At 38.7% G+C, this 22,876-nt stretch overlaps 1 protein-coding gene across 1 annotated transcript in view; it reads right to left on the reverse strand.

The window, feature by feature from the left end:
* The window catches only part of LOC307249482 (CUB and sushi domain-containing protein 1-like), a gene marked incomplete at both ends in the record, with an annotated part of 421,303 nt that overhangs the window by 30,396 nt on the left and 368,031 nt on the right, over nucleotides 1-22,876 (reverse strand). Inside the window, 13 exons of the mRNA XM_080026212.1 lie at nucleotides 243-431; nucleotides 3,463-3,636; nucleotides 3,822-3,995; nucleotides 5,775-5,948; nucleotides 7,232-7,429; nucleotides 8,092-8,277; nucleotides 8,585-8,773; nucleotides 12,128-12,274; nucleotides 13,268-13,339; nucleotides 13,483-13,599; nucleotides 15,022-15,135; nucleotides 18,904-18,984; nucleotides 21,863-22,008. Coding sequence (XP_079882338.1) covers nucleotides 243-431; nucleotides 3,463-3,636; nucleotides 3,822-3,995; nucleotides 5,775-5,948; nucleotides 7,232-7,429; nucleotides 8,092-8,277; nucleotides 8,585-8,773; nucleotides 12,128-12,274; nucleotides 13,268-13,339; nucleotides 13,483-13,599; nucleotides 15,022-15,135; nucleotides 18,904-18,984; nucleotides 21,863-22,008 — 1,961 coding nt within the window. The remainder of the gene's footprint in view (nucleotides 1-242; nucleotides 432-3,462; nucleotides 3,637-3,821; nucleotides 3,996-5,774; nucleotides 5,949-7,231; nucleotides 7,430-8,091; nucleotides 8,278-8,584; nucleotides 8,774-12,127; nucleotides 12,275-13,267; nucleotides 13,340-13,482; nucleotides 13,600-15,021; nucleotides 15,136-18,903; nucleotides 18,985-21,862; nucleotides 22,009-22,876) is intronic.

Below are 22,876 nucleotides of genomic sequence, written 5' to 3' on the forward strand. Positions count from 1 at the left end.
CCTCTCTGTGGCTCTTAAAGCCATCTCTCCCCTCAAATGGCTTTTCCTGACAAATACATAGAAAAATAAATAGAAATCCACCTGCCTCTAAATACTTCAGTTCAGGATGACAAACTTTTATAGAGTTTAAAAAATATATATTTTTAGAAACATTTTCATTATCTAAAAGTGTCATCCTTTGGCTTATTCTTGTCTTTGTTTTATCTCGATTCAAATCATGTTCAAACTATCTCTATCCATACCTAGGCAGTGAGGGATTGGTCGGTCCCACCGTCCATCATGCTTGCACGTGAGGAGCGCAGAGCCCAGGAGGTAGAATCCTCGTTTACAGTGAATTGCCACGGTAACACCGTAGCTGAAGACTTCTGGGTAACGTAGGCCAGACGTGCGCACGCCATTCTCCACGTGACCTGGGTCCGAACAGTTCACCACTGCAGAGAAGAAAGAAGAAGACTCTCATAACATATTAAAATTGTTTGTAAAGACAGGAGGGTGTCTTCACTCACTAGTTCCAAAAGGTTCACATGGACAAGGGTTAGGGATATGGATTGCACTAAAACAAGAAGCAATAAAATACCTCTGCTATACAGTACAGCAGTTCAAACACCTTCCATAAACTTCACATAAGAACCATCAGAAAAAAGGAGGAGTTTTCTAAACCCTAAATCAAAGCGTTACAAACTCAGATTGTCCTTAAAGCTCTGTTCTGGTTTTGTCTAAGCTGATCTTATGTCATATCTGGCTCTGTTTTCTGGAGTTCCTTTCTATTTCGACTCTCACCTCTGGTCCCTTCAACGCTGTTCTGCTCTCTGGGCGGATGCCAGCCTAATAACAGTGAGGTTTGATTTTCCACATGTCACAGGGGAGACTGATATTCACTCAAATTCAAGACCACGGGGGAAATGGATGTGTGTGTGTGTGTGTGTGTGTGTGTGTGTGTGTCTGTGTGTGTGTGTGTGTGTGTGTGTGTGTGTGTGTGTGTGTGTGTGTGTGTGTGTGTGTGTGTGTGTGTGTGTGTGTGTCTGTGTGTCTGTGTCTGGCATCCTTCGGGAACAAAGAAAGTTTCAGTCTCATAATTGACAGCTGCTGCTGGGAGGGAGAGGGAGGGATGATACGAAAAAAGTGAGGGGGATAGAGAAAGCAAGCAAGCGAGGATGAATCACTTCAATGGAAAACCTTTGTGAACAACTATCTTGTATTGATCACAGCTGTGCAGAATAAAACAGACACAAACAGCAGTTTGTGTGTGTGTGTGTGTGTGTGTGTGTGTGTGTATAGGTGTGTGTGTGTGTGTGTGGGGGTTAGAGTTTTAGTATATCCTAACTGTTTAAGTATGCCCTAACACTACCAGAGGACTTTGGAGGCTTGCAGTGAAATGACCACGCATGGTTAGCAGAGGAGAACGTGTCTCTGGACATATACAGAGCTGTGTCGAAGAGTGTGTGTATGTCAGTGATCCTTGAGAAGTGGGACAAAACAGGGTGCAATGTTGAAGACATACAAACCCTATGTTTAGGCAAATTACATTACATGTATGTAACCAAAATATACTAAGCTAAGCTTTGACACAACCCTTTTTATCAAAATGGGCTTTTTACCTTGCCATTCCTTATTTTGTGTCAACACTGTCAGACACTAAAACGACAAATTAATTTTCCCTACATTTTTTGCTAAACCCATGAAATGTATAGTGATCACACATCTTCACCAAGACTGACAGAGGCCACACAAATATTTTCAAAATGTATATGAATATTCATTTTTTATATCGATTTTACTCTATGTTCTTCAGCTGAAGTGTGTAATATAATTTTTACTTTAAAATTAACAGCAATCAAAATGTGTTTCAAATTTCAAAACACATTCTCATGTTAGGTGACTGGATGGATTTTCACATATGACCAACCATTCCTCAACAACTATGAATTATCATTATGCAATATTATCAAAATAATATACAGTTGACAGAGTTGACACATATCTGACAGAGTTAACAAGTATATCTGACAGAGTTGACAAGTATATCTTATGGATTTGACATATCTGACGGTGGTGACAAAAACCCAGATGTAGTCATTTTAACCATCAATAATAAAAAACAGTGATTTTATAACAGCATATTATTGGTTGAGTGTTAATTCAAGATTCACATTACAGTCTTTCAATCAGACTAGTTCTAATAGACTCACACCAAATGGCCTCATTTTGTATATCATCCTGTACTTTTTTAAGAATCATCCATGACAAAAGAAGATTGTGAGAGTTTCCATAAATACAGTATTAGGAAAACTAAACCCTATTTCTATATTCAATATAATTATAATAACTTGAAAACCACCCAAATATGATGCCTTCACATTGAATGTCAACTCCGTTATTGGCCTGTCACCACCGTCAGGCAGGAAATCTGATGGAGTTGATATCTGACGGTGTTGACATATTTAACGTTTCTTAAACAGAACAAATTGAGTTTTTCTAGTAGCCATTTAGTTTTTTGTTGATAGGTGCTAGTATGAACTACTTCAGGAAAATAAAATTATCGAAGCATTTCAAATACCTTCTTCAGAAATTGTAAGTCGGTCTTGACGTACTGTATCATGGTTGTGACGCAGGAATTTCAAGATTTGGAATGTAAAATATTCTAACACTACAACACTTATCAGAGCCTGTCTGACTCTAATGTACTCTGCAGAGGTAGAATGTGACAAGAGGTCCTTCATAGTGACAGCTGCCCCTTATTTTGACTGATTTTATTAAATTTTAATGGATTGTCTGACAGTGACAAAAAGTGTCCCACCACTTAGAAACCTTATAAAACATGAATGTGTTGTAGAAAAACAGTTTTTATTGATATGAGAGAAAATTTAGTGTTACTTTGGATGACAAAAGCTCTTTTTAATCATTAAAGTACATTTTAAATAGGTTTTACTGCATATGAATAATTGAACCCTTCTCTGTGGACACACTGTTTCGGACATCGTAAGTGTCATATAGTTGACATAATATTGTCATATAGTTGACATAATATTGATACAATTAAATTTAAGGGGATAATTGTTCTCCAGACATTCTATTCTTAAGCCCTAATAAAATCTACAATTTTAAATATGTTTACTTTTAAACATAACAGCAGTTAATATTGGAAGACTGCCTTTTGTCCCGCTTCTCAAGAATCACTGATGTGTGTTTGTATGTGAACATATAAATTAACACACACTCCAAACTGATTTTGGCAGTCTGCTGGCGGCAGATTCAGCCAACAATGTTCCAGTTGATATACCATAGCTAGAGAAAAATCGGGGCCAAAAAACACTAAATTCAATACTGACCATCTAAAATGCACGGTAAATCCATCTGAATCAATAATGTTTTTTTAAATTATGGCGGCCAGTTCATTTGGCTGTTCAACTAAAGCATTTATAGTGGATATTAACACATGTGTGGCTATATGTGTGTTGTGACCTTTGCAGACGGGCAGGGGGCTGTTCCACTGTCCGTTAAGTCGACACTGAGCGCGAGCGTTCCCACTGAGGACGTAACCTCGGTTACAGGTAAAGTTGACGACATCATTGAGGTTGAACTCGCTGCCATTGGTCCGCCCATTGGCCGGGTTGCCGGGGTGACCACAAGTGATAGCTGAGGGAGTAGACGGTTTGATAAGAAACTGGAAGGTGTGGAGAGAAAGTGTTATGTGCAGCATTTGGGCCTTTTTCCCATGATATTATGTAACTTCTTTTTTGAATCACAATTTATTAAGGGGCAATCCTCACATAACACAGATGAATAACAATGGTAATGGTTTTGGTTCATCCAGTACTTACGGACACAGACAGGAGTTGTTCCAGACCAGCGATGGTCTTGCTGACAGATTCTGACTGACGTGCCAATAAGGCGATATCCCAGCATGCACTGGTACACCACTGTATCACGGTAACTGGAGCCATCCCCACTGATGTGGCCATTGACTATGGGATCAGGCGAGTCACAGTGGCCAGCTAAAAGAGACACAATGATAGAGATCAATGTGATACAATGAAAAAACAACTTAAAAGTCCTTTCCCTATCTTGGGCTTTTAAGTCATCATTGCTGGTTAAATGTTCCCATAGAAACGACCTTAAGACACACTACTCTAGATTTTTTTTTTCTCTTAGACTGCCAAACAATGTGGAGGAGCTGTCTCAATGCTTAAACTGACGTCATCAGCACATCTGCAAAACAATGTTCAAGTGCTGAGAGTGAGTGTGGTCCTAATCATGCAGCATTTACAGATGCATTAAAGGTCTGTTAAAGTCAGCACATTCAAGCGATGTCTCTATATGTTCTCGAAGTGGCCTCTTAACTACCGCATCCTTTCAGGATTTCAGAAAAACTTGAGCGACCAAACTTCCTAGGCATTGCTTGACAGAGAGCTTAGGTGACAGCTTAAATAATCATTGAATAGTCTTCAGTAGCATCTCAATTATTAAGGGACCAATCACCCAGGTTTAACAGTCAATCCCTCACTTCATGTTGAAGTCGATGACTGAGGCCCAGCACTTTTTGATGGATTTGGCATTTAAAAACATTTCTTTTCTCAAATGATTTAATGCACTTTCTTGACTGATGCTTTATGATGATTAATGTTGGAAAAGGCAGCTAAACATTGATTATGTTGAAAAGCCATCGGAGATTACTGTTAATGTAATACAGATATCGGTACCATCTGCTCGCAATCCTTATCCAAGATGTTTCATTTTATAAAATCACTACGACTCAGCAGATATTACTTTTTTTTTCATATGATGAATATCAAAACTGTTTACAGCAGTACACACGTGTGAGGGTTTTTCCTGAAGCAATTCAGAATGATTCACAAAGATTTATTTGGTCATAAATTGACTAGGCCAGGAATGTCCAACATGTTACACACTGAAAATACTTCAAGTAGTGTTCCAGTGTGAATATAACTAACCATACAATCTATTCACCACAACAAACAAATACGTGTGTTCAGATTTGAGTGACTTTAAATTCAAATACTTCAGTTTTAAGGTACATATTGTTCCTACCCTTATAAGCATCAAAATCACAAAAAATTATGTGAAGGTGGACAAACCTCCATTTATACTCATCAAATCAAATATGTATTCCGCATAATACTTATTCAAGCATGTCACTCCGAGGCAGCATCTCAAATTCGAGAGTGGAATGTGCATATAAAATTAGGATTAATCATGTCTGGTCAGTGCTTATTGAAGGTATCAAACCCCTAATGTATTAAGTAATACAGTCTCAGTAGTAGATCATTTGAGTTATTGAGGCATGTGCCTATTTTATTTTACTTATTGCTGGTCTCATTTCATCGCCCTTACCTAGACACCTGTAGAAAATCCATGTAATAATAAAGCCTTCATAGAAAATGTATGTTCTATATTTCCATTAAAAGCCTTTACATAAAGACAGACGTCCTACATACAGGTTTGACCTTTCTTCACAAGTTGGACAAGGTATAGTGATATCACTGCTTTCAACTGCAAAATAGAGAGAGATACGTAATACAAAAACATATACAATAAATCGTTAATGCAAGCTGAGTCCTCAACCTTTTGATTTTTTTTCCCATGACAAGATATTTAAATCCTCAAAATAATGCCCTTTCTTCTGGTTTCAATAATTCAAACTATTTACCTGTCATATTTACCGGTACTTTCATCACTGATTAGATTGTTCTTTTTATAATGTCAGCGTCCTTGAGCAGACCACAAAACAGTATCCATTCTTAATGGCCCCTTACCCAGACACCTGGTCTCTGCACCACTCCACAGCCCGTTGGCGCCGCACTCTCTAACATGTGACCCCACCAGCGTGTAACCGTGGTTACACATAAAAATTGCAGTCGCTCCGAACGTGGTCAGTGTCCCCAGCTTGGTCCCAAAGGGTGGAGAAGGAAGCTCGCCACAGGAGATGACTACGTGACAGAAAATAAATACCATAAGATCATGTCATTACAGATGGACAATGAGATATCACAACACATCATGGCGCAAATGGTAGTGTTGTATTGTCTGTGTTTTCAAGAAGTCTGGATGTGAAGTGAGTCATGCTGCCAAGTCCTCATCCTGAATTTTAACCTGAAAATGTGGTTTTTCCAATACAATACCTGGCTGCGTAAGATTTAAGTCAGAAGATTTCAAAATATTGTTTCCTTAATATCCTCGGAGACACTGTTTCCAAACCACTGGACCAACATAAGAGGAGACAATCTGTTACATTGCCAAATCCCTGAGAGCTGAAGTGTAAGGTAATAGGTCAATCAATTCAACTGCTGCTTTCTTTTATGAAATGAGCAGATAAAGGCACATTGAAAAGAGGTACTCTTTTTGAAGAAAATATTTTTCATGAATACTAGTAATCCCTAGACTGCATTGTCTTTGAAATAGCAAACAGGATTCAAATACAACGTGAAGTTGATAAGATAGCCCTGGTAACTTTTTTATTAGTAAAATCCCATAGGAGATACTGGATGAATCATCAGTAGCTCCTCTGGCAAATAAATATGTATCTGCCTAGCCTTAGGGACTTACTACCTCTGGAAGACCCCCAAAAGTAAATGTTGTTTCATTTTTCTTTTGTATTGCATTAGTAATACATTGCATAGCAACCCAAGAATAGAAATATATCAATATAATATTCAATATGTTTATGTAATATTAATTTGGTAAACTGCTTTGGCAACATGTTTTCATGCCAATAATTCCATCTGCATTTTAATATCAAGTAGTAAGGTGAGTGTATACACACACACACACACACTTTTGAAAGTCTTTTCGCGTACATATATGTTCCTTGCAGGTGTGTGTGTGTGTGTGTATGTGTGTGTGTGTGTGTGTCTGTGTGTGTGTGTTTGTAAGTGTATTAGGCTTCTTATTTATTTATGACATTGGTTTATATGATCGTCCCTGTCCATGAAAGTTGTTGATTTATGTAATTTATCTCTTAAAATGATTCTATAATACAATCCTAGATATGGCTCTGGGTCTGTGAAGACTCATAAACACAGTTATACATAACCTGTGAGATGAACAAGCACACAAAACAGAACATAGTGGAGTTTATTTGATCTCATTTGGAGGGGAAGGTTTTTTTTGGGTAAAATAAATCTGACAGTAGGGCTCTTGTTTTGTTTTGTTTTGTTTTTTTGCACAGAAAAGTTGTGACGGCGGTGTTCATGTATATTGTATTAGTACTTACTCTTGCATGAAGCTAGGTCATCTGATCCCTCCCAGGTCCCATTGGCAAGGCAGCGGAGAGTGCGTTGCCCCACACCGAGATAGTGCCCCGTGGTGCACTCCAGCATCGCCATTGAACCAAACTCTCCCAGTCTACCAGAGAGCAGGTGGAAGGTCATGTGATCTGACAGGGTGCCCTCAATGCTGGGGCAATGGATGGCTGGAAAATAAGAATTTGATCAAATTACCATGACATTTTACTTCAAATTAAGGTTTTCTAAGCGTAGTTTGTGTCCCTAATCATAAGCTATCTACTGCCATTTAAGTTTTATTTTTAGTGCCATAAATAAATAACACATAAGCATCCATAGTCTATCATTTATAAATGATAAATATATGAAATGTATATATAAAAATATGATCCCCGATCACACTGGCCTTGTTTTCAGTGCACACACACTATGGACAGGTAGTAGCCTACAGGAGTAAATATTTGCTTATTGTGACAAAAAGTGTTCTGGATTCTAATGACTGAGGATGCCTTTAATAATTTCATGACACAATTTCTCATTGTACGGTGTCAGTGATACTATTTTTGTGGAAATTTGCTTGACCTTTGGAACAGTAGTTCAATACAAAAAGGTCAACTTACTAGCTTTTTCCAGTGCTTTCAACTGCATCTGGTCTTACAAAATCCCATATCGAGTATGTTCAATTGTTGTGGAAAGAATATGACAAACAGGAAAACTTGGACTACTAACTAGCACGTAAAGGCCAGTTAGAAAATGGACTTGTGTCAAGATATTTAGTTTTCTCTTTATCAAATCCTTTTGTTGTCTGCTTTTGCATCATGGCTTTAAAAAAAAAAAAAAAAAAACTTACGTAGACATTTGGGGGCGGAGGCAGCATTACTCCAGCTGCTGTCCTCCAAACACACTGTTGTGATTGTAACTCCGGGGTCCAGGTGGTAACCGTAGTTACAGTGGTAGGTGACCTGGCTACCAACAGTGTACTGGTTGGCATGGAAGCTGCCGTTGCCGGGCGAATGGGGGATTCCACAGGAGACAGCTGACATGTCACAAAGAGAGGGAGAGAAAAGTTGTAGGGGTGAATCCTTGAATATAATCTGCTGGTATTTAATTGCCAACTCTCATCTACACTCGAAATTTGGCGAAATTGACTTCAGTCCGTACAGACACCGATTTGATCAGCCAACATGATGTCTAATGTGAGCTAATCTTGAATCTTGATGTATGTTTTGCCTCTGTAAAGCACTTTGAATGGCCTTGTGTCTGACTGTTGCTATATAAATAAACTTGCCTTGCCTTCCCCAAATGCAAGTGCAATGTTGAGGGCCGTCTTTTGAAATGTTTACCTTGACAAAATGGTGGCGGTGCATCCCACTGGTAAAGACCATTGACATGGAGCCTGCAGGTGGTGTTGCTCGAGCCGACCAGGCGGAAACCACGGTTACAATAGAACTGAAGTCTGCTACCTGGACGCAGTTTGGTGCGATTTACCACGCCCCCATTGAGTGGTGGATCATTGATGCTACAGTAGGCAGCTGGAGGGAGAGAGAGAGAGAGAGAAACACAGAAAAAAAGTTCTCAGTTCCCAGCAAACTCAAACCCAATTACCTTGTTTAATCAAATTCATGTTTCTATGCTGAAAATAAATTAGCAGGGGAGAGGATTCTGGAGGTTAGCAGGATGTTTGCTCTTTTTAAAGGTCGGTCTGGAAACACTGCAGCACTGATGCTCCCATTAACTAGACATGTTAGTTAAAATACAATGTTATTGTCAGCTGTCTTTTCTGGCATTATTGCAACAACAGCGCTCAGTGAGTTGAGTCATCTTTAAAAAAAACATGTGTATTATCAACTCAACCACAATACACAGATAGAAAACAAAGTATTTAATGCTAAAAAACTTTCAAAGTAATGCAAGGCTCCTCCTTGAACTGACTATAAAAGCACACTTAGACTGCTACACCATGGAGAACAGTCGAAAACATCCAGCAAAACACACACCACAATGGGCCACTTGGCTCTCCTTGTCTGCCCGTTGTGCTCAGTGCTCCACCTGCTCTTGGCTCTTCTCCCTTTTGGCTTCACAGTGGTGGAATGACTTTCCCACTCCAGTCCGGACAACATTTGCATTTTCATCCATATTAAAGGAATACCTCACCAATACGGAACCGGCGTTCTATCATTATAAAATCGGTATTATAATATACTGAATGAGGTTTTTCTTCCCTTTCCTCAGTCTTCCCTTGGCCCAGCTGTCCTGTTAATTCTAACCCTACATTTTTACCAGTGTGATGTCACACTAGTAAAATGTAGGGTTAGACAGTGAGACCATAAAATACACTTTCTGCCTTTTCTCAGGCTAGGATGAACCGATTTCAAAAAATAGTTTGCACATTTATACTACATAGGATCTCAGAGTTCAATACACATTCATATTCCCACCGGTGAAGTAGGTCTTTAACTTTTGTTTTTTTTAAGTTATATCTTGTGTCCCCCTCTTTTGCTCACTGTTATCGGCTATTCTGTTATACTGTATATATTATCATAGCACTTATCTCTCTAACATGATCATTGTGTGGTCGCAGAGACTATTCCGTCAGGGGACCGGGGGATCAGTCCTCTAATTCCTTTACGACTGAATGTTCATCATTTGAATAAAGGGACATGAACTCCTCTTGGATATTTCATCTCGGGGCCTCATTATCAGAGGGATCAGTTGTTGTTTACTGCTCAGCTGCACTGGCAATATTATTGAGCCTGTCGGGTATAAAATGTCCTCCCCCTTCCAGCCTGAACATTTGAATTCCCCTTTGGTAAATAAACATATGTTGGGATTTGATATGGTGTTTGTAACACAGATGGGAGGGGTTGAAAAATAAATTCCTGACAAACAATATATTAGACCAAGATCAAAAGTCCTGTGCAATGTGCTGAAGTCTACAATGCAGTTAGAGTGCGTATTGCATCGCTGCTGCATAACTGACAACACACACAGAGGCAAATAATGACACACGCTATATTGGGACACCTTGCACTATGTCCTTTTGCTAAGAAAACATAAGAAATGGGGAAGATCACAAGTACATATTGGATCATTTGGTTTGGTTGAATCACTCTTTATAAGCTTAAAGTCACTTCCACAACACAATGACACAAAACATTAGTGATGTTGCTATTGTTTCTTTTTAAGATATTTGATAATATTGGCAAGATGTAGGCCAGCCAATACATTTTCTCTCACACACACACACACACACACACACACACCCTAGCCCTGTGTTCTTGTTTAACGATCATTAGGCCCTTTAGTGGGTATTTGGCTATGCTGGTTACAGTAAAATGCTGTTAAGCCATACTTTAGTTGAATCCTACCCTCTACCAAGCAGTCGGAACTTCTTTTGTTGTTGTTGCTCTGGCTACACTATAGTGGCTGGCCCAGCAGACTTGATATGCATCGTCATGTGAATGCCACATCCTGCTTAATTGTCTAACCAACAGCACCTGAACCCTAAAAGCAAGTCTTAAATTGCCTGTCAACACATACTATATGTATGAAATGCGTCAAAATTCATGTCAGCGAGCACACCAGCGGATGTTTAGTGTCTGGTAAGCGTAAAGGTGGATCTATACTATGCATATCTATTTTCTGTAGCTGCTATTGGCAGGGCAATATACAGTAACACCACGGGGAAAAGACAATGGTATGACTTTGGGCAATTGTGCTGATTTAGCCCACAAACAAAAATAGTTTGTTTCTTCAGCAAAAAGAACAGAGGGGACCGACCTTATGACTGACTCATCTCAAGCCTAAATAGGATCAGAGTCGCTGTAAATTCTATCTTCTTTTATTGAGATGGGTGGTCATCTTCAACACTTTCTTCATAAGTTAAGACCAATGATCATGAGGGGCAGCTGGAAAACCTCTAACTCAAACAAAGCTATGGTCAAAACACCCCACTGTGGTCAAGAACCTGCCGAGATAATTCTAAAAAACTGTTAAAAAAAAATTATAATCTCTTTGGTCGAAATAATTAGCCTATTGCATTACACATAGGTATAAGTGTCTTCTAAAAGATCATGGCCCAGGTACAGCACCTAAAGCCTTGATGGAGCAATTCATTTTGGTTATGGGTTGGTTATTGATGCTAGAGACACATTACTTAATCCAACGTGTACAGGATGTATTTTTTTAGCTTAGCAGGCTGGATACAATTTAATGTACCGGGGAAACACTGGAAAACTCACAGCTCTCCTGAATATTTCCATTTAATTTGAATTTAAACAGAACATTTAGAAACACAGAAACAATAAGAACATCTGTTGAAGCTAGTGTTTAAAGGTGCTGTAAGCGGAATGGTTCTTTTAGCTAACTTCCTGTCAGTTACTGCAGTTAGCAGTCCCCTCGCTCGTCCCTACGTCACCAGATTGATGCACTGCTGTCTTCAAGCAGCGAGTTATCTAGCATCATCTCAGATCCACAAGTGTGATAAAACATGATAAAAACCATCAAAACAGGCATTCGGAAGGATTTTTACCTGCTCCGCCATTGTAGGCGCATAAACATTCGCCCATCTGTCGCTCTGGCGTGCACCGGCAGTGAGACCATGAGTGAGACGGGTGTCGGTTTGTAGCGTTCTCTCTTGTGATTGGATATTAATTTCGGGATCCCCCCTAAAGTTTATTTGCCGATTACATGCAGAGCAGCCGACTGAGAGATCGGCTTTATGAAATGCGCATATTATGTAAGTGATCACTGTGTGAATAAAGAGCGATTTAACACTTAAATTAACATAAATAAATCGCTTACTTCACCTTTAATTTGGCGGGTATTATAAACAGATAAACAAACATATACAAGCATGGCCAATGACAGAATGACAGTGTATGTACCTGAGTATCGTATCTTGAATCCTCTTTTGTTGGTTGCGTGGTCGGTGGACCAGCGTAGATAGAGCTGGTTTGTTTTGGATGTGAAGTTGAGCTGAGACGAGTGGTTACCGCTCAGAGCCACAAGCAGAGGGCTCTGTCCCGAGGATCCTAGAGACATGAACAAAATGACACTTCAGAACTGCAGTGTCAGATTGGCTTTTACTGTCCCTGCAACATGCAGCACATTAAGGGTGGCGGCACCATTAAGTTGCTAAGTACCCCCAAACTGACGTGTTGTACATGTACTCCGATTGAAGCATCTTGTCTCAGGTTTACAGGGCCACAAACCACCATCTGTGCTCATTTCTGTTGTTTTAAACCAAGCAGCGTTTGCAATCCTAAATACCTTTGTTTTTTGTTTAGGAAGACACAACTTGCATCTATGATCTTTGCATGTAGTGATGTATAATTTGATTCAAACTTTTAAAACATTCACAAACAGAATCAACTCATTTTGTCAGGGAAATCAGAAGCAACTCCAGTCACAGCCGCCTACTCCAGCATGATGCCGCTGCTGCCAGCATCATCAAAGGCAACTGGAGTCTGTTTAGCACCAGGCAAGATAAATACAGATAGACAGAGCTGAGAGGGATACACATATTAGTAGTAGTATGTATGCTCATCACAGCTTGCGGAATCTATTTGCATATTTTAAATGCAACTTCTAATTTGTGATATGTTGGCTTGATATTGCTGTGTTGAAAAAAACTAAGCCGCGGCCACTGTGAACAGGCGTCAGGATCTTTTCGGAACAAGTATGACAATCCTGGCAAAACTTCTAACAAAAAATGGTCAGCCGTCACTGCCAATTAAAGTGGTATAAAGTAAAATAATGCTCAGATATGCAATGTATATACAAATAAACATGTCAAAAAGTAGAAAGTTAAATTCCACACGCAGCCACACATCTGATCTGCAGACTTATGTGTTAAGTGGTGTGCAGTGCTACTCTTCATACAAAAAACATGAATTAAAGCTGTGTGTGAGTAAGATTGTGTGTGTGTGTGTGTGTGTGTGTGTGTGTGTGTGTGTGTGTGTGTGTGTGTGTGTGTGTGTGTGTGTGTGTCTGTGTCAAAAATAGAGAGATAAAGCTTTGCATACCATCAAAAATCTCCAGCTCATCAAACTGTTTCTCGCTGTGGAACATCTCTACATAGATATTGACGGTGTGACCTGGGAACAAGAATGGAGAATTATTCATTATTCATTATCTCGTCAACACAAACAGCTGCAATATGCCACATATATAATGCAGGGAGATATGCACATTAAGGCATATTATTACATACGTATGTACACTTGACACCACATTGTACCTTGAACCATATGTAGGAGCCAGGAGCATGTCTGGCTGTTGGGGTAGTTGCTAGGAAACCCGGGGCTTAGGATCACCCCTGATGACGAAGAACGTTCCTCATTGGCTGGACACTGGGCTGGAGGGGGTAACAGACAAAGAAGCCGGTCGAAAAACCTTTCCATCTGCCCCATTCTATTATCTGTCTCTCTTCCAACACACATACAAAAAGAGCCCGCTTGTGGAACAGTACGTTTTATGTAACTTGCTTCATCTCGATGTGTAGGGGTCATGCTGAGGCCAAAACAGAATGTGTGGATTCTGAAAGCCACATGCTCATGTTTTTTTTTGCCTTTAAGAATGCCCATTCATTACCCTTGAGCACAAGAGAGACACTGGCAGACTCTGCCAATGTTTCTATGTGATGGCTTAGTACTGTAGGTACAACAGGATTTCACATAAAAGGAGCTGAACGCCTAAGTTGTGTGCGGGACCTTTTGGGTTGCATGTCCTCATATAAGAGCACTGGCTTCTTTTTCTCCTGATTTTTAAAGGAAAGCACACTATGTTCACTCTACGTTATGGCGAAGGCTGACAGTCTATTTAATGCTCAGCTGAAAGAAAAAAAAGAAAACACTTTTTCTTTTCCTTTTTTTTCAAAGATAAATTTAAATCAGCATTGATATTTATCATAGAAATACCGCACTTCCCAGTTTTGATGTATTAATGCATCCTGAGGTCTGTTTAGTACTAAACGTTCCTACTGAATAAACCTATCCAAAGATGTTTGAACTATATAAAGGAATTACAAAGTGGAATATAGTTTTCCAGAAAGGTTTTATCTACCATTTTCAACTTCAAAACACAACACTAGGAAGATGAAACACTGTCAGTGCCAATGGGATTGAATTACTCAAATTGTATTTTAATGCTATTTAATTTGTAATCAAACTAGAGGCTTTGACAAACTAAAATACAACTTTGATTCACCTTGGTGCAACAGTTAAGATGTTCTTTGTTAGACTGACTCTACTGATAAAGAGTAAAGAGGTCATCCGTTTATTAACACTATGAAAAATATTTTCAAGATTATGGACACAGGGGGACCATCACCATTTTTACACATTAATATTTGCTTACTATTCATGTGGAGTACAATTCAGCCTGAAACAGCAGCTGTATAATATCTCATGTGACTCTCACAGAAGATATTATGCAACAAAGTTATTGGGCCTGGAAAGACGTTGTTTTTTTACCAGGTAGGAATGATCTAAAATAAAATAATTAAATCTTTAAAAATGCAATACAAGAGCCACATAATGTGAAGTGAGTTAAACTGAACAGAAGTTATCATTTGGAAGACATAAATGTTAACATCAGCAGGCTGGATTTATTCAGGTGTATCTGGGGAAATATGTAAACAGTGCAACTTTAATCACTTAATTACTTTACTTTTTTAAAACCATTTTGATAACGCATCACTACCTGATTTGACATAGAGATGCACATTCTGAATACAGTTTATCTTGAACATGGTTCAAGAGACGGACTCTCTCCTTACCTTGACACGTTGGGGGCGGGCCTTCAAAAATCAAATGGGAGTTGAGTTTACACATGAGCTCTGCTTTTCCGACCAGCGTATATCCAGGTAAACAGCGGTACCTCACAATATCACCTAACACAGGAAAACAACAAAACCATTACAAAGTTATCACAGACTAAACATTTGACAAGTGTATCTGCAGGTGACTGCACAAGAAAAAAAATCCCATGGGCACTTCATATATAAAGATATTTTAGATTAGTTTTGTATGTTAATAATATCACACCCAGAATATTATGTCTTCAAACTCCTATTATTTTTTTAAATAGAGCATAAAATTTCACAGGAGGAATAATTGCAGCAAACAGTCACTCTCTCATCGAATTGGTGATTGTATTAACTTGACATGGAAAAACCTCAAAATATGTTTGAGTTGGAAGCCGAGATGAACCTCTCCGTTTTGAGAGGCAAAGTGTCTGACAGACTTGCCATCTTAAAAGGTGGATCCAGCAGCTGTCAGGGAAATGCACTGCGTCTTTCAAACTTGACCCAGGAGGCATACAGTGTGCCGACTTAATGTGGGGTGCATGGAGTCTAAAATGGCTGAACAGAACCAAAATAACATTCAACGTGTCCCAGAGTTGTTAAAAAAATGGTGTAACTGGCTATTAGACTGACCAACAACAGAGCATGTGATGTGTCAGAGGTACTCCGTTCTTACAGGTTTTGTGAATGTCAACTCCACAGTACATAGTCTCCACTGTTGTGAGGGCTGGTGAGATGTCTTTACATGATTGCCCCAAACTAGCTCTCTTTAGTCTTTACTCTCATGCTTGCTGTGAGCAGGTGCAGACATGGTGCAGCAATAATTTGACCTCATATTTACAACTCAACAGAAGTTATTATTCTCTGGATGACTATTCAGTTTTTCCTGTGTCTTTTAAAGGTTCTACGAATACGTTTTTAATATTTCTGAAACGGTCTCATTTTATCTCTGATGATCATACATCATGTTACAGCAAACAAGATCATCAGTTCTAAGAATGTTATTTTCATATAGTTTTTCTTAATGCCTTTGTCATGGGTACGCTCACTAAGGAACAACAGCTGGCACATTACAAATACTACCACCTTTGTCCAAAGGAGGTGCATGAATTAACACAAACTGAAAGTTCCTCGGAGCACCTAACATATGATCTAAAGTTTTTTTTAAATATCAATATGAGTGCTGATGAAGTCTTTCATGAGCCTGGAATTTAACAAGTGCAATGCAAATGTGTTTTTGAAAGGTCAAACAAACTATAAAAAATCCCCCAAATCAACAAATCGTTCACAAAAATCAAGTGACTTTTCTGAATTCATAAAATGTTGACATTTCAAAATATGAGTTTTCTGCAGAAAAAATATTATACACTTTTCCAGGAGCAAACAGGCTCTCCATACCGCGGGCAGGGTAAATTGATCTCGCTGTACGGTTTTATGAAATGTCTACTTTTTTTATTTTTTATTTTACAAAATGACAGCTCATGTTGATCCAAAAGGTCACCAATCCTACAAGTAAGTCACTCTGAGCATAATCACAAACACAGCGCTGAGGGGAAATGTTTCTCCAAAGCTCAGGAGAACATGTTTGCTGTTACATTCCAACACAGTACATTAGTTAGACAGAGGCTGGTTTAGCCTTCATGTGTTTTTGCCTGGCATTACATAAATCACACAACACAAATCAGAGTAGGACTCTGGTTTGATAAGCAGCATATTTAAGCGATAATGCCATTTATTGACCACAAACTGAGAACTGTGATCATTGCACACAGCCTGGTACTCTATTAATTACAAGTTGATTACATTATTATGGAGGGCTTATATATTGTATGTCCTGTATTGATGGAGCCAGTTGTTCACCCTTGTTTATGCTAAGCTATTCTTGTATAGGGGTGGCAGTAGCTCAGTCGGTGGTGACTTGGGTTAGAGACCGGAGGGTCGCTGGTTCAAGTCCAGCTTGGATCAGTATAGGAGTGTGGACTAGTACCTGGAGAGGTGCCAGTTCTCCCGGGCACTGCCGAGGTGCCCTTGAGCAAGACACGGAACCCCCAAACTGCTCTGCGAGATTGGCTCTCCATTCAATGCATGTGATGTGTAAAAGGTCCCGTTGCATGTCTGTATTTCGGACCTATGTGTGTGTGTAATTTGCCATCACATTTTCAGGTTGCCAAAGTTGACATAATGGGAGCTGCTGTATTATCATTTATAATTAAAAATGATACTAGTCCTATGTAATGTCACTTAAATGATAATACAAAAGAAAAAAAATAATAATAACAATAATAATAACAATAATCACGACAATTTTTCTTTTTTGAACCTATCGCTCCTTCTGTTCCTTTCTGTGTCACACAAACACACACACACACACACACACACACACACACACACACACACACACACACACACACTCTCTAACACAGCGGTAGGGGAGAACGGGGTAATTTGTCACATGGGTTGGATGTCACATTCGTTATATCTCGCCACCAGAGCGCGCTAGCTCTGAAATGTTGATGTAAAAAAGGTCCAGAATTGGGATCAGAGGTCACATACATAGACTTCCTTGGAGTTAGACTGCTGCATTTCAGGTGAGAGGATGTTTTGTGTTTTTCATGTCAAATTCAAAATATTTTGCTTCTCAGTATTTTTCTTCTAGGCTTTTACACAATGGGTTTATAACAAAACACTTGTTACCCTCAGAAAGTGTGAAGGGTAAACTATAGTTTAGATTGTGGTTAGCAAGCTAATTAGTTGTCAGATGGTTGTTGGCCTTGATGCTAGCAAGAAATTCAAGTTGGGGTTGGTCGTCAAATTTTTTGGGGGGTTGGTTGTCACATGTTATCTCAAGGCTGCAGCCAGAAAAGGAACCCAATAACGAAATAAATTGTCAAGCTGTATCCTCACTGACACCCCAGAGAAGGAAAGAATAGAGCAGGAAAAGGCAGCAAGCAAGCAAAAGAAAAAAGGGCAACAAAATCAAAACAACCCAGTGCATCCCAAACTAGACCAGCTGCCAAGGCTACAGAACGTTATGTAGGCCTATTTGTCAACTTGACAATGCAATTAAACATTCAAATTTGGTTCTGCCTCCTTGCCTTCTTTTTAAGATTTTTCCCATTAAGATAACATTGTGAAAAACAACCCCATAGTGTGTGACAACCGACCCCTTGATGGGGTTGGTTGTCACAATGTGTCAGAGTGTCTTTGATGGTAAATTACTTCTTCATTACAATAAGTTGGAAAAAAAGAGAGACACACATTTCTAGCCAACACCTTAAGCTTCAATTTAATGTAGGAATGGCTATTGACAGATGTTTTGGTGATGAGCAATTCTCACTAGAGTAAAAAGTGTGCCTACTTACCCCGTTCTCCCCTACAATGAGCTCAGTTTCACTAATAAAGAAAATAAAATTAATGGTGACAGACTAACATTAGCCTGCTATATTTAGATAAATGTGGCCCATTAGTGGAGTAATTTACAGTCAGCAGAATAATGACCTACAAGCCTGATCAGGTAGTCTGTCTGTCTGTCTGTCTGTCAGGGATCTGTCTTCATTGATCTTAAGATATACCAAACTAGATAAGGTCGTAAATGCGTATTCATTTCTGTAGAACGCTATACAAAGAGGTTGGCTGAATTAGCCAAATATTCCATGCAGGTTCAACGTCGTATCATAAAGGTCATTCTATTAGATTGGCTGGCTACTATTTTAGTTTTTGAAAATACATTGTTTCTTAATTATCAATAGAGTAAATCATTGTGAAAACAGCAGCACTGCCATTCACCTAAATTGTAAACAAATACTGTTTACTGTATCAAAGGGTCATATAATTATTAATCAGGATAATAATTACCTATCTGGAAGTCCTCATCTTCATAGTCCACCTCTGCATTCTCTACAACAGGGGGAGCAGAGCACTTCTTCAGGCGGTAGGCTTCAGAGAGAAATATAAAAAAACATTTAATTATGCCGCTTATAGATTTCAATCAACACAAAAAAAACATATATTCAAGGAGAGCCAAAGATCTGTGTGAGTGTGCTTCTGTTAAGGACAAATACAGGACTATCTTTTTTTATATTATTTGGATAGCTACATCAAACAAAGATGAAAGCAAAGAAAATATAGATTTAACTTCACTGTTCTTTTTTCTGTCTCTAGAAAGGCGTTGTATTTAATTGACATTGTGAAAACAACTTTTTTTTTTGGAAAGAGCATCCATGTGGAGAATGGGACAGTGTGGATGTGTGATCTTTACTATTTAAAATACCCAGGCAGTGCTTTAGAGGCAGCCGCACGCACACACGTGGTGTACCATGGGGATATACGTGATGCGACTTTGATAAGAGGTTCCTTTGTGACTCAGAATTGTCCCAGCTGCCACGTATACTGCAAAAGGTTGGCCCACTGTTCAGCCAACCTTCAACCCGGGCTTTCAATTTTGCATGTTGTGTGCATGTTTATGTATGATGTCTCCTACATACTAAATATCTATGGTGACCTTGCGCGTATTGTAGATTGACATGCCATTACTATCTATCATTATGGGTGTAGTATGTGTATGGACTCTGGCCAGCGAGACTCACCATGCGCAAATGCTAGTCTGGCAGTGGAATATGCATTAGACCGGATGGCATGTTTATCTTTGAAATTCAAACAATAGAGAATCAAATAGTACTAATAATTTCAGTATGAGTACTGAATAGAAAATTAGAGGGACTTCAGGTTGGCCTTGTGGGTTCAGATACACACCTCATCATTTAATGTAAAAACGAACAGGGTCAAACTCAGCAGCTTAAACCGAGAGTTCATGCTCAACGAAATGTCTTTCAGTCACCACTGGATAAAAAAACATAAGAAAAAAAACATTGTTGACAATGATTTCATTTGAAACCATTCTTTTCTATGTATTTCTCTACCCGCAAATACAGAGAGGAATCTGTTTTCCTACATTTGCTAAGTCAAATATTTGTGAAGAGGTGTTTTCAAGTCTGGATGACCTGCCGTCCTTTCATATAAAGATTCCATAAACAAAAAAAAACAGAGGTGCAGGTTATGTATGTGTGTCCTTCAAAAATTGTTGTATAAGGTTTGAAAACATGTGGCATAGCCTGTGCAACAAGGTCTGGAAACAGAAGAACACTTTAGAGCCATAGCAACAACAAAGAAATAAAGAGGTAAGAGTTAACACACTGCCAGTGGTTCATCAGAGTATGTTTTCTCTGGAGAATATAAGCATTACTGAAAGACCATGAGAGACATGCACTTCTTTATTGTTGGACAGAGTGAATAGTTGTTGGATAATGGAAATTGCAATGGAAAAGAATGAAAGAAGAAAAAGTAGCCACACTCCAGCATCTTAATACACTGTGTATATATATAGTAGGGGAGAGTGGCCTAAGTTGCGCCACTTTCTACTCAAAGTGATTTTAAAGTATGTCTCCAACTCAAATATGTAAATATATTTCAGGGTGTTGTGCATCCCTGGCAATAAAAACTTTGGATCTGAAATAAACTGTTGAATAAATATCTTTCGGAAAAAAAGTTGTCTTGTGGCACAACTTGCCCCCGGTGTGGTGTAAGTTGTGCCGTTTGAGAGAATACCATGTGGTAAATTGTGCCATTGGTATATCATAAACTGTAATGCAAGACAAATCCATTAGACAATCACTTATTTAAGGTTTATTTAAAGTAAATAAAGTAAATATTTTACCACAACTGAAGAACAATTTTCTTAAATAAGGCCGAGCGGATCTAATGCTTTTACCTGCAAAGCTCACAATGACAAAGTCACCACCATCATCTTTCTGGCCATCTGAACTCTTGTCAGTGGTGTCGTTAAGTGGAATGGAGATGTCACTCTCTTCTGAGCTACTGTAGACAATCACTTTCTTTTGGTGACCAGCGTATACAGCCATGCCAACGGCACAACTCTCAGAAATGTACTTTGTACTAGCTGCTCCGCCCTTGTAGAACCAACTGCCACCTGACAGATGCGATTCCCCCTCCATGTCTGCCTTTAAATCAAGCCTCAAAACCCATATGTACACCCTGGTTTTTCCTCCCCATTAACTATCTTCTGCACTACTATCTTTGTTTATATGTTTATGTCTTTTATTTTGGTTATTGTTATTTTACCTTCATTTTTTACCTACTGAATGCACTATGTTCAGCACTTTGGACAGTGCAAACTGTTATACATGTGATTTTATAAATACATTTTACTTACCTACTTACTTATAACTCACCCCAGGCCCTCTGGCACAAATCACCCCAACCCCATAATTTTGGATAATAAGCATGATGCAGCAGTTTAGGGCTGACATCGTGCTAACTATATAGACACAAAGTGTAGCATACTAAAGCACTAAAACATGTGTCAAATGTTTTCTAACGTGTCTATAATTGTTCAGACACAATAATCAAAAAACCTTGATCATGGAAATGTTACTTTGAAAGGCAAAAAACTGTTTTTTGAGCTTAAATGTGCTTATATCTTATTCCAGGTTTCTCCCTTCTTTACAGGATGAGTTAAATGGATGGCTCTTCTTAGATATGTGGTCACATTTCCAATTTCTTCTATGGTTTTCTAGACACAAGGGGTGGCACAACTTCCCCACCAGCACAACTTAGGCCACTCTCCCCTATATATGTATATTTTTTTTTACATCTCTTGCCACATTTGTGTGGTCATTGGTGTCCTTTCTACAGTATACACTTGACACATACATTTGAGGGTAAATGTGTGCGTGTGTGTGTGTGTGAGAGAGAGAGCATGTGTGTGTATGTGTGAGAGCATGTACTGTATCTCTACCATGGAAGTTGAGAATGAAGAACCCTCCAGTTGAAAAGTCAGAGTGGAAGTGGATCAGGACCTCGAAGCTGGTGCTGTAGGCCGACTCTAAAGCTGTGTTCCCACTGAAGACTCCCAGCTGAGGACTAGAGGTGTCTGGGCCATCCCTGAATGGAGAGATGGAGATGGAGATGGAGGGAGAGAGAGAGAGAGAGAGAGAGAGAGACATTATATTGTAGCTGGTATACACATATTAGGTAACCAGGAACATGATCTGTAGTTACCCGCTTCTATGATGTACTTATATAATTAAAAGAGTACAAATAATTAATGATTAGAGAAAAATAGTAAAGTTAGAAAAATAATTTAACATATGAAATGTATGAATACAACTTATTATATGATCATAACAATAAGAATAATGACAATAATTACACTTTTCTCTTCTCAAAATCTTTGACATATCAGAGAAGAATACGTGACAGACATCTGTCACTTATTTTAGAAATAAAAGTAATAAGGTCATAGTAGATGTTATACAGTATTAGGAAAAACTATTCTAATATTAAAACGTCTAATTAATCTTACCTTAAAAACTTAACGACTATTAGTATTTATTAGAGGATTTGAAGATTTCTGTTTCGGTGCCTCTTAGAGGAATAATATCAAATACATTGTAGCAAACGGCTACAAAAAGAATAAATTATTATTATTAAAAGTACTGTTTCTACCCTATAGGTGATTTAAATAAACTCTTTTCATTTTACATTTACCATCGGCTGAGGAGTTAAATACAATTTGATGTTTACTGAGATTGGGTTCTGAATGATCATTTCATGTTGCAGAAGTGCACTACCCCCTCATCCAAAAATATATATTTTTTAATTACAAGTATCTCCAAAACTGGCTCTGCAGATCCTCTATAATGGAAATCCATAATAGCAATAAAAAACAGGCTAAATGAGTATGTGCGGGTGTGATTTGATTATTAAAATCATACTGAATAGACAAACTGCCAATGGGTGTCAGACACAG

The sequence above is a fragment of the Ammodytes marinus genome (assembly GCF_949987685.1).
Source record: "Ammodytes marinus genome assembly, chromosome: 1".
NCBI lineage: Eukaryota > Metazoa > Chordata > Actinopteri > Uranoscopiformes > Ammodytidae > Ammodytes > Ammodytes marinus.